This window comes from Aotus nancymaae, unplaced genomic scaffold (genome assembly GCF_030222135.1).
Source record: "Aotus nancymaae isolate 86718 unplaced genomic scaffold, 86718_ANA_hifiasm-v0.15.2.pri h1tg000065l, whole genome shotgun sequence".
Taxonomy (NCBI): domain Eukaryota; kingdom Metazoa; phylum Chordata; class Mammalia; order Primates; family Aotidae; genus Aotus; species Aotus nancymaae.
In genome coordinates, this window is record NW_026988480.1 from 14,504,497 (window position 1) to 14,519,648 (window position 15,152).

The 15,152-nt window shown below is 42.7% G+C and overlaps 1 protein-coding gene across 3 annotated transcripts in view; it reads right to left on the bottom strand.

Annotated features, from left to right (window-relative positions):
* The window catches only part of POU6F2 (POU class 6 homeobox 2), a 469,381-nt gene that overhangs the window by 24,978 nt on the left and 429,251 nt on the right, over positions 1-15,152 (bottom strand). For all 3 annotated transcript variants that reach the window (XM_064366754.1, XM_064366753.1, XM_064366752.1), the window contains exon 7: positions 10,303-10,509. In XM_064366754.1, the coding sequence (XP_064222824.1) occupies positions 10,303-10,509 (207 nt within the window). The remainder of the gene's footprint in view (positions 1-10,302; positions 10,510-15,152) is intronic.

Consider the following 15,152-nt stretch of genomic DNA (forward strand, 5'->3'; position numbering starts at 1 on the left):
GAAACTTATTCACAGGCACAGGACAATCAGGGGAAGGAAAACCAGGGCCTCTAGAGTGACCTTGGGAGGTGTTCGCCATAGGCCACAGCAGCGGTAGAATCCCTTGGAGGAAGCAAAAGGTTGCTTTTGAGCTCCACTAAATATTTTTGTATTAAGTAACTTTTTTTTTCATGCACACAGATTCTCATCACTCTCTTATTTTCATCTGGTTTTTTGTTTGTTTGTTTGAGACTGAGTCTCACGGTGTAGCCCAAGCTGGAGAGCAGAGGTGCGATCTCAACTCACTGCAATCTCTGCCTCCTGGGCTCAAACAATTCTTGTGCCTCGGCTTCCTGAGTAGCTCTGACTACAGGCATGCACCATCATGCCTGGCTAATTTTTTGTATGTCAGTAGAGATGGGGTTTCACCACGTTGCTCAGGATAGTCTCGAACTCCTGAGCTCAGGCAATTCACTTGCCTTAGCCTCCCAAAGTGCTGGGATTACAGGCATGAGCCACAGTGCCTGGCCTTCATCTGTTTTTCCTTTTTCTGACTTTTATTTTCTGGTATTGCTCACCAAGGATTTTTGATGTAATACTGTGGAAGTTATATCTAGGGCTGTCGAATAGTGGTGTATTTTTTTAAAAAACACGGTACGTATTTCAGATGATCACTTTGAAGGGTTCTTCTCAATCTCTCATCATTGGAATGAATCATCATCATTATGTTGGATACTACATTGTTAGATTCAGACTCTTTTAATTAATGGTAGGAAGATGTGAAAATTAAATTAAAGATGTCATTACTTTTATTAAATTAAAACAAATCATTCCAGGTCATCTGGTCTGACAGTCCTGTACTTTACTCACAAAAGTGGACTTCCTTCTGTGTATGAGTTAGGGAACTCTCTGTTCCTGTAATTTATGACACATTTTACCATCAGAACTACACTCTTGTGAGATCAAACATTTTTCATAAATCACATGAAAAAATAAATTGAGAAACTTCTCTACTGTATGACAGACATCCTTTATTTTTTAGTGGTTGTCCATATTATATTTCTTCAATGTAAAAGGTAATATTTAAAGAAAAAAATTGAAGACCACTATCCTCATACCTTTTGAGCTTTTAACTTTTTGACTCAGGGGCTTTTATGATCTACTAGCCTCAGAATCATTAATTTTACATCTTGGACTCAGACTTGTGCATCTCCTGTCAATTTGTCCAACTTGTTATCTTGATTGCATGTTCTCATGGTATCTCAACCAGAGCCAACACCAATAAATCAAGTCATTCATTTATTTCTACCATTTCCCTGGTATTTCTGACCAGGTTCACCATCAGTTTCCTGGATATTCCTGGGACAAGGACAGACCACTGGCACATGCCTTGAACAAGAGGGACAGGCCTGTGGGTGCCCATTGTGACTTGGGTATTTGAGACGGTGCTCGCATCCCTCTTTTCAGCTGTGCTCACATGTTCTCTCAGCGTGCGCATACATGAGAGGTGCATGTATGTGTACTGGTGAAGGGAGCCTGCTCTTTGGGATGCTGGTTGTAGCTGATATGTTGGTTGGGGTGTACTTTTGTTGGCTTTGCAAGATATATCCCCAAGAAGCTGGCTGTTTTTTCCAGTTACGAATCTCTAATCCTTCAGTGAAGAGGACAGTGGTGGTGGTTAGACCAGCAGAGGACCGATCATATGTTGCCATAGTAGGAACAAGGTTTCATTCCAGGGCTGACAGATGCTGTGTGAGAAGGCTCCTGAGGTGTGTCTGGGCCTGTGAGAGAGACTGTGGAACTGTATTACCGATATCTACTGTGGGCAAGGGGTTAGGAGTGGTATCATTCCTGCCTCTTGTTTGCCATTTCTTGGTTAGGCCCTTCTCCTGGATCAAAACTGTACTACTTTTAATCTAGAGCTGCAATTTTATGTCACAGCTGTAGTCTATCACCCACACCCACCTTTGAAATTCAAGGTGAGAGTGAGCTACTTTATATTAAATGTTAATGATTTTTAACTAATTCATCACCTTTTTGGCAATTTACAACTGCCTTTGCTGACAGAAAAGGATTTTAGCAGATTGTAGAAAAAGAGGCAGATTTCCCTATCTGTTCTCCCTAGAGATAATTTTGAACATAGTTGGTACAGATGAAACTAGGGTTTTAAAAGCCAGAGAAAGATAGAGAATCTTGCCTTATTTGAGGAACCATTTAGAAGGTAGAGAATCAAATGGAAATAAATAGTGTAAATAGTAAATAGTGAAATAAATAAACCAGTTGAGAGATGAGGGGAGGAAAAGTTCTTCATGATAAGGTTGGCAGAGACTGCCTCACTGCCTGGGATAAAGCTGAGGAAGACGTGGCTCAGCAGGCTAGAGATTTAGATTTCGAGTGAGAAGACAGAGTCTCTGTCTCCAGAAAGTGTACGGATTCAGACCTCGCTCAGATTTTCCTGGTGTTGGCTCCCGCGCTGGGTGAAGTTCCCTTGCTGAACGCTTTGATAGATCTCTTCACTTCTCCCTCGTGACACTTACTGCTGTTTTAGGGACATATTTGTACAAGTCTTTGGTGAATGTGCATCTTCCACACTACACCATAAGCTCCATGAAAGAAGAGCTCATGGCATCTGTCTTGCCCACCAACAGCCCAGCTTCCTGGTACCAATGTCAGACACATGGTAGGTGGTCAATAAGTATTTCCATTAAATGGATTTTTTGTACTCATTGAACAAGCAACTGGATTTTCCAAGGATCGTCTCTGAGTGCCACCAAGAATGGGCTTGTTTTCATGGTTGGATCAGGAACCAAATGGAGGCAATGACTGAGGTCTCTGGAAAGATATTTCTGCATTGCTGTAGATAAATGATAATATTGGGACTTTCTTCTCCTTTTCTTTACATTTCATTTACTTGCTAACTGCTTTACATTATACAGCTTCCTGACTTCACATAAAGCCATGTGCTCGGGCATACACTCAGTCTTAGTCTTCATCATTCCCGTCCACCACTTTTCCTCTGTTAGTGTACACTCCAGCTCTAACTCTGGGTCTTAGCCTTGCCCACCTCTTACTTCTTAACTCACTCAGTTAAGGCGCTCATTTCAACATGTTTCGCATAGGGACAATCCAGACTTTAAAACATTGTAACAGAGAAATAGAGGAATGTTTCTTCATTGCTTTACCTAATTTTAGTTTTGCAGCATTTGATGCTTGTCTATTTTCTACTTTTTGGAAACACTTGGATGCTAGATCACCACACCCTGGATTCCTCTCCTAGTTACCCAACCATTTCTTCTCTCACTTTTCTTCTTCCATTCCTTAAATGCTGGTGTTTCCCAAGATGGACTCCTTGGTCTTCCTTCCCTCGCTTCTCATGCTTTTTCTGATTTTTTTTTCTTCTCTTGGTCCTCCTGCTTTCTTTGGTGTCTCATTTTTTTTCAGCTATAACAAATGTACTCATGACTTGATTCCCATGTACTCATGACTCAACTTCAAGTACATGCTCTCATTAATTCTTGTGTTTTGCTATAGACTCTTAAATTGTTTGGTTTACTTCACTTCAACCTCTGTAGTGCTATCAGAGTTATTTTCTTGAAAGAAATAAAGCTAAGCATGCCATTCTTCTTTTAAAATATCTCTTATACATTTAATGGGTCCTGTTCCCCATGCCACCAAACTGAGTTGGACTCTCCAACAGGGGTTGTCAGACACCCTATACAGGAGTGATCCTACTGGAATCAGGTTGGTGCCCCTTGAGGTCAGAGGTCCCAGAAGAAGGAGCAGGCACCCATCTTTGCTGTTCTCCAGCCTCCTTGAATGACATCTACAGGCATGGGAGCAAATCAGATGAGTAGGGCCTGAAGTGAATCACCAGGAAACAGCAGCAGCCCTCCAGAAGAGGGACCTGACCATTGAAAGAAAAACAAACAAGCAGAAAGCAACAACAACAGCATCATCATCATCAACAACAACAACAAAAAACCTCCACAAAAGCCCCATCCATGGGTAAGAAGCCTCAAAGACTGAAACCAGACAAACTCACAAAGATAAGAAAGAATCACCTAAAAAATGCTGAAAACCCAAAAAACCAGAGTGCCTCTTCTCTTTCAAATGATCACAATGTCTCTCCATCAAGGGCACAGAACTGGATGGAGGATCAGATGGACGAATTTACAAAGGTAGGCTTCAGAAGATAGGTAATAAAAAACTATGATGAGCTAAAGGAGCACGTTCTAACCCAATGCAAAGAAGCTAAGAACCTTTATAAAAGGTTTGATGAATTACTAGCTAGAATAACCAGTTTAGAGAGGAATGACATGGCACAAGAACTTCATGAAGCATACACAAGTATCAATAGCCAGATGAATCAAGCAGAAAAAAGGATATCAGAGATTGAAGACCACCTTGCTGAAATAAGGCATGCAAACAAGACTAGAGGAAATAGAATGAAAAGGAATGAACAAAGCCTCCAAGAAAAATGGGACTTCATAAAAAGACCAAACCTAAGATTGATTGGAGTACCTGAAGGAGATGGGGAGACTGGAAACAAGCTGGAAAACACACATCAGGATATTAACCAAGAGAACTTCCCCAATCTAGCAAGACAGGCCAAGGTGCAAATTCAGGAAATACAGAGAACACTATTAAGATATTCCATGAGAGATCAACCCCAAGACACATAATCATTGGGTTCTCCAAGGGAAAAATGAAGGAAAAACTGTTAAAGGCAGCCAAAAGAAAGGCCAGGACACCTACAAAGGGAAGGCCAGTGGACCTCTCAGCAGAAACTCTACAAGCTAGAAGAGATTGGGGGACAATACTCAACATTCTTTTTTTTTTTTTTTTTTTTTTTTTTTTGAGATGGAGTTTCGCTCTTGTTACCCAGGCTGGAGTGCAATGGCGCGATCTCGGCTCACCGCAACCTCCGCCTCCTGGGTTCAGGCAATTCTCCTGCCTCAGCCTCCTGAGTAGCTGGGATTACAGGCACGCGCCACCATGCCCAGCTAATTTTTTGTATTTTTAGTAGAGACGGGGTTTCACCATGTTGACCAGGATGGTCTCGATCTCTTGACCTCGTGATCCACCCGCCTCGGCCTCCCAAAGTGCTGGGATTACATCAACATTCTTAAAGAAAAGAATTTTCAGTCCAGAATTTCATATCCAGCCAAACTAAGCTTCATATGTGAAGGAGAAATAGAATCATTTCCAGACAAACAAACATTGAGGGATTTTGTTACCACCAGGCCTGGCCTGCAAGAGCTCCTCAAAGAAGAATATAGAAAGGAAAAACTAGTATTAGCCACTTCAAAAACACACCAAAATATAAAGACCAATGACACTATGAAGAAACTGCATCAATTAGTGTGCAAAATCACAAAATAGCAACATGATGACAGGATCAAATTCACACATAACAAGACTAGCCTTAAATGTAAATGGGCTAAATGCCCCAATTAAAAGACACAGACTGGCAAATTGGATAAAGAGTCAAGACCCATTGGTGTGTTGTATTCAGGAGAGCCACCTCATGTGCAAAGACACACATAGGCTCAAAACAAAGGGATGAAGGAAAATTCACCAAGTAAATGGAAAGCAAAAAAAAAAAAAAAAAAAAGGCAGGAGTTGCAATCCTAGTCTCCAACAACAACAACAAAAGACAAAAAAGGGCGTTACATAACAGTAAAGGGAACAATTCAACAAGAGGAGCTAACCATTCTAAATATATATTATATATATACCCAATTACATGGAAATTGAACAACCTGCTCCTGGATGACTCCTGAGTAAATAATGAAATTAAGGCAGATATCAAGAAGTTCTTTGAAATCAACGAAAACAAAGACACAAGGTACCAGAATCTTTGGGACACAGCTAAGGCAGTGTTAAGAGGAAAATTTATACCACTAAGTGCCCACATCAGAAAGCTAGAAAGATCTCAAATCAATACCCTAACATCACAATTAAAAGAGCTAAAGAAGCGAGAGCAAACTAATCCAAAAGCTAGCAGAAGACAAGAAATAACTAATATCAGAGAAAAATGGAAGGAGATAGAGACAAGAGAAACCATCCAAAAATCAATGAATCCAAGAGCAGTTTTTTGAAAACAATCAACAAAATAGATAAACCACTAGTTAGACTAATAAAGAAGAAAAGAGAGAAGAACCAAATAGATGCAAAAAATGATAAAGGGGATATCACCATTGATCTTACAGAAATACAAACTACCATCAGAGAATACTATAAACACTTCTATGCAAATAAACTAGAAAATCTAGAAGAAATGAATAAATTCCTGGACACATACACCCTCCCAAGACTAAATCAAGCAGTCGAATCCCTGAATAGACCAATAAAAAGTTCTGGAATTGAGGCAGTAATTAATAGCCTATCAACGAAAAAAAGCCCAGGACCAGATGGATTCACAGCAGAATTCTACCAGAAATACAAAGGGAAGCTGGTCCCATTGGTTCTGAAACTATTCCAAATAGTTGAAAAGGAAGGACACTTCCCTAACTCATTTTACGAAGCCAGCATCATCCTGATACCAAAATCTGGCAGAGACACAACAAAAAAAGAAAACTTCAGCCCAATATCCCTAATAAACATAGATGTTAAAATCCTTAATAAAATACTGGCAAACAAAATCCAGCAGCACATCAAAAAACTTATTCACCATGATCAAGTCAGCTTCATCCCTGGGATGCAAGGCTGGTTCAACGTACTCAAATCAATAAACATAATCCATCACATAAACAGAACCAAAGACAAAAACCACATGATTATCTTAATAGATACAGAAAAGGCCTTTGATAAAATTCAACATCTTTTCATGTTAAAACTTCTCAATAAACTAGGTATTGATGGAATATATCTCACGATAATAAGAGCTGTTTATGACAAACCCACAGCCAATATCATATTGAATGGGCAAAAGCTGAAAGCAAAAACCAGTACAAGACAAGGATACCCTCTCTCATCACTCCTATTCAACATAGTATTGGAAGTTATGGCTAGGGCAATCAGGCAAGAGAAGAAAATTAAGAATGTTCAAATAGGAAGAGAGGAAGTCAAATTGTCTCTGCTTGCAGAGGACATGATTTTATATTCAGAAAACCCCATCATCTCAGCCCAAAATCTCCTTAAACTGATAAGCAAGTACAGCAAAGTCTCAGGATACAAAATCAATGTGCAAAAATCACAAGCATTCTTTCACACCAACAACTGACAAGCAGAGAGCCAAATTATGAATGAACTCCCATTCACAATCACTACAAAGAGAATAAAATACCTAGGAATACAGCTAAAAAGGGATGTGAAGGACCTCTTCAAGGAGAACTACAAACCACTGCTCAAGGAAATGAGAGGACACAAACAAACGGAAAAACATTCCATCCTCTTGGATAGGAAGAATCAATATGAAAATGGCCATACTGCCCAAAGTAATTTATAGATTCAATGCTATTCCCATCAAACTACCATTAACATTCTTCACAGAATTAGAAAAAACTATTTTAAATTTCATATGGAATCAAAAAAGACCCCATATAGCCAAGACAATCCTAAACAAAAAGAACGAAGCTGGAGGCATCACGTAGGCTGACTTCAAACTATACTACAAGGCTGCAGTAGCTAAAACAGCAAAGTACTGGCACCAAAACAGACATATAAACCAATAAAGCAGAATAGAGACCTCAGAAATAACACTACACATCTACAACTATCTGATCTTCAACAAACCTGACAAAATCAATGGGGAAAGGAGTCTCTATTTAATAAATGGTTCTGGGACAACTTGCTAGCCATATGCAGAAAGCTAAAACTGGATCCTTTCCTTACACCTTATATGAAAATGAACTCAAGATGAATTAAAGACTTAAATGTAAAACCACAAACCATAAAAACCCTAGAAGCGAACCTAGGCAATACCATTCAGGACATAGGCATGGGCAAAGACTTCATAACAAAAAGGCAAAATTAATTGCAACAAAACCCACAATTGACAGATGGGATCTAATTAAACTAAAGAGCTTCTGCACAGCAAAAGAAACTAGCATCAGAGTGAACAGGCAACCTGCAGAATGGGAGAAAATTTTTGCAATCTACCCACGTGACAAAGATCTAATATCCAGCATTTACAAGAAACTTAAACAAATTTACAAGAAAAAAACAACCCCATCAAAAAAATGGTCAAAGGATATGAACAGACACTTCTCAAAAGAAGACACTTACACAGACAAAATAAACATATGAAAAAAAACTCAACATCATGATCATCAGAGAAATGCAAATCAAAACCACAATGAGATACCATCTCATGCCAGTAAGAATGGTGATTTAAAAAAAGTCAAGAAACAATAGATGCTGGTGAGGCTGTGGAGAAACATGAATGCTTTTACACTGTTAGTGGGAACGTAAATTAGTTCAACCATTGTGGAAGATAGTATGGCGATTCCTCTAGGATCTACAACCAGAGATACCATTTGACCCAGCAATCCCTTGCTGGGTACACACCCAAAAGGATATAAATCATTCTACTATAAAGACACATGGACATGTATATTAATTGCAGCACTATTTACAATAGCAAAGACATGGAACCAACCCAAATGGCCATCAATGATAGACTGGACAAGGAAAATGTGGTACATATACACCATGGAATACTATGCTGCCATAAAAAGGAATGAGGTCATGTCCTTTGCAGGGACATGGATGAAGCTGGAAGCCATCATCTCCAGCAAACTAACACAGGAACAGAAAACCAAACACCCCATGTTCTCATTCACAAGTGGGAGTTGAACATTGAGAACACATGGACACAGAGAGGGGAATAATACATACCAGGGCCTGTTGGGGGTGGGGGGTGCTGGGAGGGAACTTAGAGGATGGGTCAATAGGTGCAGCAAACCACCATGGCACGTGTATAACCTTTGTAACAAACTTGCACATTCTGCACATATGTCCTTTTTTGTTTGTTTTAGAAGAAATTAAAAACAACAACAACAACAACAAACCTCTTATAGATCTCCAGGGCTGGGCTGCAGAGTAAAATAATAATAATCATCATCATCATCATCATGACTACGTTAGTGCTTACTGTATGCCAGGTACTATTCTGATTACTTCATATATATATTAACTCATTTAATCCTCATAACCACCCTGTGAGGTAGCTACTGGTGTGTCCCCAGTTTACAAATCAGGTAATGGGGGCACAAAAATGATATGTAGTTTGTTCAGGATCACATAGAGAACAAATCCATCCTTTTCAGCTTGTTTATAGAGCCCTTCCATGAATGTCCTCTGCCTCCCCTCTGCTCCAATCACAAGAGCCTTTCTCCTGTTTCTCGACACTCCATCCTCTTTCCCATTTCCCTGCCTTTGTGCCTGCCGTACCCTCTGCTTGGAATGTTGTTAACCCTTCGTTTACGTGGTTAATTCTTACCCCTCCCCACCCCCCAACACCGTCCAGACTCCATTCCCAAGCCATTGTCTCTGGGAGGACTCTAAACTCTCCAGGCAGAGTCGGTCACTTCCAGCTCTGTGGTCACACCTGCTCTGTCACAGGACAGTCTCTGCTCTACTACGCAACAGATTCTGCTTATGTATCTGTGTCCTCTACAGGGTGATGAGCTCCCTAAAGTCAGAAAGCACCTCTCCTTTATTTCTGTTTCTTAGCTTTTATCAGGGGCCTGTTATACAGTAAGTTATGAAAAATGTTTGTTGAAGGAGCCAATTAACCAGACACTCCATGAGGTCAGGGACCACATCTTTCTTCTGTGCTGTGAACCCAGCCTCTAGCATCAACACATAGGAAGTTCTCAGTTGATATTTGAATGGAAAAATTAACTGGATCATCATGGTTTTGTGAAATTCAACCAAGAAGAATTTCCTATTTTTCATTTCCTCATTTGTAGGCAGTGGTTTCAGCAACGGCAACTTGGGATCTCTTAATATTTAATAATTTTTTAATTCACAGTTAAGGCATGAGTATTCTTGGTTTCTTTTTGACTCCATTTTGAAAATCTGAAAATTAAGTATCTTGAGCACAGATGAGTAATACATTCCCATTGAATTTTAGGACACTCTCTCTGTAATGTAATATGTTCTTATTTTTAGATTAAAGAGTTATTTAGTTATCACCCATATTCATTAAGAACGAAAAATCGAGTTACATGCCATTTTATGACTATCAATATGTTCAGTTAGTGAGCTCAAATATTTTGTAATGTAAAAATTACTGTTCATTGATTGAAACCAACGAGGAGAAGCTGGGTAAGGAGAGTGTTCTGTGCCATGGTTGCCTTGGCCTGGAACCTTTACCTGCTGGCCGGGCTTGATGGGTGACAGCGTGATGCCCTGGGTGTTGATCACAGGCAGGATCTGGTTCCCAATGACTGTGGCGATGATCTGGCCCTGGGCATTTGTTAGGAGCTGGGGGGTGATTGGCTGCACTTGCAGACCCTGAGTGCCGCTTGCTGCTTGACTCGATGGCCCCGGATTAGGCATCAGTGGAATGGTTCCAATAATCTGCAAGAGACAGGCCCAAAAGGTGAGGAGCTAGCTCCGTGCAGGGTCTGCGCATGCAACTAAAGACCATGTAGTGCCTGGTCTCTGTAGGATGCTGCTTGGGAGCCGACTTAGAATCTGCAAGGGGGCGTGGTGGAAGAAAGTGGCAGGGCCAGGTGTCTAAAGAAGAGATAAGTACACATGAACTGATTCATGGGATGGAAGGGAGAAACATCTTATTTAAAAATAAAATCAAGCATTTGTTCTGGCATAAACATGCAGTTTTTGCCAGGCAGAGCTGACATCTGCTTTTTCTCAGAACCAGAAGGAAGATAGGTTTCTTACAGCACTCAAGGCCCTCTTCCACCTGGGGAGCTGCATCCCCTCTGACCCCCCAACCCTGGGGGCTCCACAGTCCCAGAACTCAAGGGGGTCCTCTGACATTCTTTCCTCTGCCTCCTTCCCTCCGCGGACATCCAGCTCCTCTCCCAAGGTCCGGGGAGGGGCTCCCTGATACCCCCAGCAGGATTAGGGGCCTCACACACGCTGGTGCTCACAGTGGTGGAGAGCCTGGGCTCTGGAGACAGAGTGACAGCATTCCATTCCCAGCTGTGCCACTTACCGGCTGTGGCACATTTGTCAAGGGATCTAAGCTTTGCAAAGTATTGAGAGAAATGAGATTATAAACAAATGTTTGAAACTCTGAAAATAGAGGTGAAATGACTACTGAGGCCTGAAATCAGAAAGAAAGTGCCTTTTAAATGATGTGTTTCAAAGTCAGGGCCTAAAGGTGAGGGGCTTGGGGCTTCTGTGGCAGGTGGCAGGGGAGGCTCTTCTCTGCATTCAGTGGCTTCTGGCTTCAGCCAGGGACCTTGGGGACTGACCGCAGGAGGGGCCTGGCCAGATCCAATTACTGTGCCAAGGAGAAAGGCATCATGAATAGAAACAGCAAATGGACAGACCGGGTGTCCATAGAATCTGGAAATAGAGACCATATTATTAGGGACACAGTTAGTGACAGATGCAATCTGTAAAAACCTAAAACATGATCTCTATTTCCAATTGTGGTGGTGTCTTCCGAGATGTGATGTGGCACTGGCTGTGTGGATGCTTTTTCACTTCCGCACACATTAGGATGGTTATGCAGCTCTGCTTTGCCAGTCTCCTTTAAGGCCTCCGGCTCCCAGAGGTGAAATATGGTGACCTGGCCTGAGGGCCACCAGGACACGGTAATAAGATCTCAGGAAGTGTTTTCACATGTATCATTCCTCTGCATTCTATATTCTTACAATACCTCTGTGAAGTAATATTTGTCATGCCTCTGCTTACTAGACAAGACACAGGGGCATAGAGAGGCCAAGCAACTCAGCAGAGTTTCTTCACAGAGGCGTTTGTAAGTGACAGTCTGGGGCTACAGTCCAGGTCTGGCTGACCCCAGGCGCTCGCTTTTCCATCCTTTCCTCTGGCTCCCACTGCGTGGAGGACCTTGGAGGGTGCCAACTCTTAGAAAATGCACTGTGGGCCAGGCGTGGTGGCTCACACCTGTAATCCCAGCACTTTGGGAGGCCAAGGTGGGTGGATTGCCTGAGGTCAGCAGTTTGAGACTAGCCTGACCAACACAGTGAAACCCCGTCTCTACTAAAAATACAAAAAATTAGCCGGGCATGTTGGTGGGCACCTGTAATCCCAGCTACTGGGGAGGCCGAGGCAGGAGAATCACTTGAACCCAGGAGGCGGAGGTGTCAGTGAGCCAAGATTGCACCATTGCACTCCAGCCTGGGCAGCAAGAGTGAGACTCCGTCTCAAAAGTAAAAAAAAAGAAAATGCACTGTGTATCATTTGTAATTTCCCACTAGATGAAAGACTGCTGGGGGGCTGGGTTTGTAATTGATACTGCTTTCTACCCTCACAATACCCCAAGCAGTGCTTTCAACATAGTTTCTCAATAAATGTTGTTTGATTCAATGATTTCTAGACTCAGCTCTCACTGGGACTCCAGATGCAGCTGGAACCACAGGAGAACTGCAAGACCATGCCATTCAGTGACAGATTGTGCTGGAGAAAGCCTCCTCATCACTGGGCCATTGCTTCCACCACAAAAGCCCCTGTGGGCTGGCACTAATGGAGGACCTGTGCGGCTACCAAGTATCAATGACATTTGTCAATGGAGGCCGATAAAGGTCAAGTAATTACTGCGAGAGTGGTCAGCTGTCCCCTAGGGAGTGTGGCAGGGCTGCAGTCTCACTGAGCAAGCCCACGATGCCTGGCCCGCAGCATCAGCAATGAGCACGTCCCATCAGTGCGGGCAAGGTCAGGAGGCATCCACATCAATAGATCATAGCGCATAAGTACTTTATTGATGAGTGGTCTTGCATTAAACAGCCAAGATTCAAAGGCTGGCTCCTGTGACCCCACAGGCAAGGTAAGAGAGGCCTGGGAACAGGCCTCCCATCTTCAGCCTATGTTGGATAACTTCCCTTTCCACAGATGCACAATCAAAACTCAGCCACCAACCTACCCACTTTGGCTTCTGCCTGTGTCTTAGGCTTTTGCAGCCTCACTTCATCCGATTGGCCTGAGCTGAAAGCCTATGGAAGATGGACGCACCTATGGGGCAGGGGTATGGGTCCTGTTTGAGGCAGGGTGTCAGCGCAGTTAAGAGCCAGGGGAGCAAGTAGCTTGAGAGAATGGTTCAGGGTGAGCACAGCACATGACAGTTGCAGAACACACTGCGATGAAAAGAGAGGCGTTTTGCCCCGGGAAGATTGACACCAGTCTGTGCTCGCCTCTGTGGTAATGAAATACTCTGCCTGCTTTCTGGGTGGAAAGAAGAAGTCAAATGCAAACAAGTCATTAGCCTCTTCCTGAAGCACAACCTCACTCCCAACTGTGTGCTGCCACATTACTAAAACATGGTGCTGCCCGTGCTCCTCCCCACCCTGTCCTCTCTTTTCTAGGCCTGAGCATCACTTATCAAGGATAGGATAACAGTAGTGTCAGCGCTAGAGGAATCTGTAATGGCCTGACTGTCGGTGCCTTTAACAAAGAGAGTCTGCCTTCGAGGTGGGGGTAGGAGGTCAGGAGCAATTCTAAAGTCAGGAAGCCTTTGGTGACTTTATGCATTTCTTATTTTTGTTCCCCTTTCAGGGGTGTTAGGGTCACCATCTCAACGAGTCAAAAACTCGGTGGTGCCTTATGGGGAATTTCGTCATATTCCTGAATGTATCACAACAGGTTGGTTTTAATTTGCTCCCATTCATTGAAGGGTAAAGATGGTCACACACTGTGTCATCTAAACATTCTCTGATGTGCCTGTTTTGCTTACGCTAGCTCTGATCCCTCGTAGCATAGCCACAGATCTAATCAGAGCTCCTACATGGACTTTGACTTCATAGAGGTCGCGAGAAGGGAACTGGGGGAACTGAGATGGCAAAGGTCTGAGATTCTCTGTAGTCATAAGAAGTTGTCCATTTCACCTGTGGAAATCATATTTTAAATAAAGGCCTTTTGATATTCAAGGGAAGTATGTGCATCTACATATGTTTCAACTAAATCAGGAAATTAAAAAGGAAGTTTGACAAGGCTGTAGGGGAATCTCTTATTTGAGAGTAAAGATAGAAAGAGGATGCTTTTGAAATGCTTGCAGTCCTAAAACTAGCTTTTGGAGTTTGACTTCCCAGCTCCCAGAAGATAAAATTTATGGCTAGGAGAAGTCCTGATGGAAGGATTTGCCACTGAGCACATGGGCAACTAGGCTGTGACTCCTGTTCAAACCACTCAACGTACAAGACAAATTTATGTTCTCCTGAAATGCTGAGGATTCCTACAGAGCAGCTTAATACCTGTAGGTCCTTATTCCTATAAATACTGTGTCAGGTGTCATGAAGGATGCCAAGAAGATGCAACTGGGGCAGGGGAGGGGTAAACAAGACAGGCACCTTGAATGCAGAGATTCCAAGAATCCAAGGGTGGAAATGATGAGCACCAAATGAGTAGCAAGAACTCTTGGAGAAAAATCTCTATACCCATGTGGTGGGTGTGCAAAAGACTATTGGGAAGGAATGAGTTATTTCTGACGAAGAAAGGTGGAGATGATTCAAGAGGCCTTCACAGACGAAATGGGTCTGGAGGTTAGGCGAGATTTGGGGAAGGCAGAGAAACCATTCCAAACAGGAGATCAGCCTAAAGGTGAGAAACATGGGGGATAGGGAGTTGGATGCAAGAAAAGGTTAGCCTGAGAGGGTCAAATTCCATCCAGCCAAGGGGTTCCAGTGAGGGAGTTTTGTTGGGAGTGTAGGGAGTGCTGAAATGGAGCGATTCCATGTAAATGTCACTGTGTGAACAGAATGGACTCAAGTGGTGAGGGACTACAGATCTGGAAATCAGTTGTAGACCTAGGACGCTACTGTAGTGTCCAAGTGTGAATCAGAATGCCTCAGCGACTCCTTGGCACAGGATTTGCTTGATTCGCTAACCTCTGCTTCAATTCAAAAAGCATGGCCTACTGTATGCCTAGGTTGCAACATTAGAATATTTTCAGTAGGCCGGGCGCGGTGGCTCACGCCTGTAATCCCAGCACTTTGGGAGGCCGAGGCGGGTGGATCACGAGGTCAAGAGATCGAGACCATCCTGGTCAACATGGTGAAACCCCGTCTCTACTAATA